At 60.8% G+C, this 658-nt stretch overlaps 1 protein-coding gene across 5 annotated transcripts in view; it reads left to right on the top strand.

The window, feature by feature from the left end:
- Positions 1–6: 6 nt before the first annotated feature.
- THNSL2 (threonine synthase-like 2) overlaps positions 7–658 on the top strand; it is a 17,698-nt gene continuing 17,046 nt past the window's right edge. The window contains exon 1 of one of the 5 annotated variants that reach the window (XM_014528176.1): positions 7–83. Coding sequence is in view for 4 of the 5 variants with exons in the window: in XM_005858173.2 (XP_005858235.1) it covers positions 497–637 (141 nt within the window). In the remaining variant the exon portion in view is untranslated. Of the gene's footprint in view, positions 84–108; positions 638–658 lie in introns of those variants that run through there. The other 4 variants (XM_005858173.2, XM_014528167.1, XM_014528165.1 and 1 more) reach the window with 4 other exon arrangements.

Raw genomic sequence — 658 nt, 5'->3', positions numbered from 1 at the left:
GCCGGCACCCCGTGGCCTCGTTCCCCTCCGCCCGTCCCCTCCTCGGGTCCCCTCCCTGCGGAGGGAGCACCTTCCCCCCGAATGTGGGTTTGTCGGCATTTCTGGGCTCTTGAATGAACTTCTTGAGGTTTCTTTCAACCCCAGCTTAAGCGGGACGGCGTCGCGCCCGCCTCTAACTGTAACTAACCTCTGGTTCTTGCGCTGCAACTTGTTGGAAGCCCTGAGGTTGCGGGTTTCCCCCGCTGCGCTCCCTCTGCAGGGTTTCCGCGGTGGCTCCGAGCTGGCAGTGGAGCCCTGTCTGCAGACCTTTCAGAGCCTTCTTGGCCCAGGGCCTGGCTAACTGGAGGCCTGTGACCTGCAGGGGCCTCCACCCCAGGGACACAGCCTGCCATCTGCCCACAGTGGCCAGGGGTTCTGCTGCTGGGGTCCATGTCTCTGCCCTGCCCCACCCCTTCTCTGAAAAACCTCTCCACCTCTTAGAGGAGCCTTTCCCCAAATGGCCCCCAGCCAGGGCAACCTGTTTCCCTTGTATTCATCTGGCCCATCTCCACTCTGGAATAAGATCAGAGTCACATGGATCTATCTATATAAAAGCCTAAGCAACCATCGCAACCGAATGGACCACCAAACAGGCTGGGTGGGTCGACCAGGGGGGGTG

This window comes from Myotis brandtii, unplaced genomic scaffold (genome assembly GCF_000412655.1).
Source record: "Myotis brandtii unplaced genomic scaffold, ASM41265v1 scaffold1152, whole genome shotgun sequence".
In the NCBI taxonomy this organism is placed as follows: Eukaryota; Metazoa; Chordata; class Mammalia; order Chiroptera; family Vespertilionidae; genus Myotis; species Myotis brandtii.
This window is presented reverse-complemented; position numbering and strand designations above follow the sequence as displayed.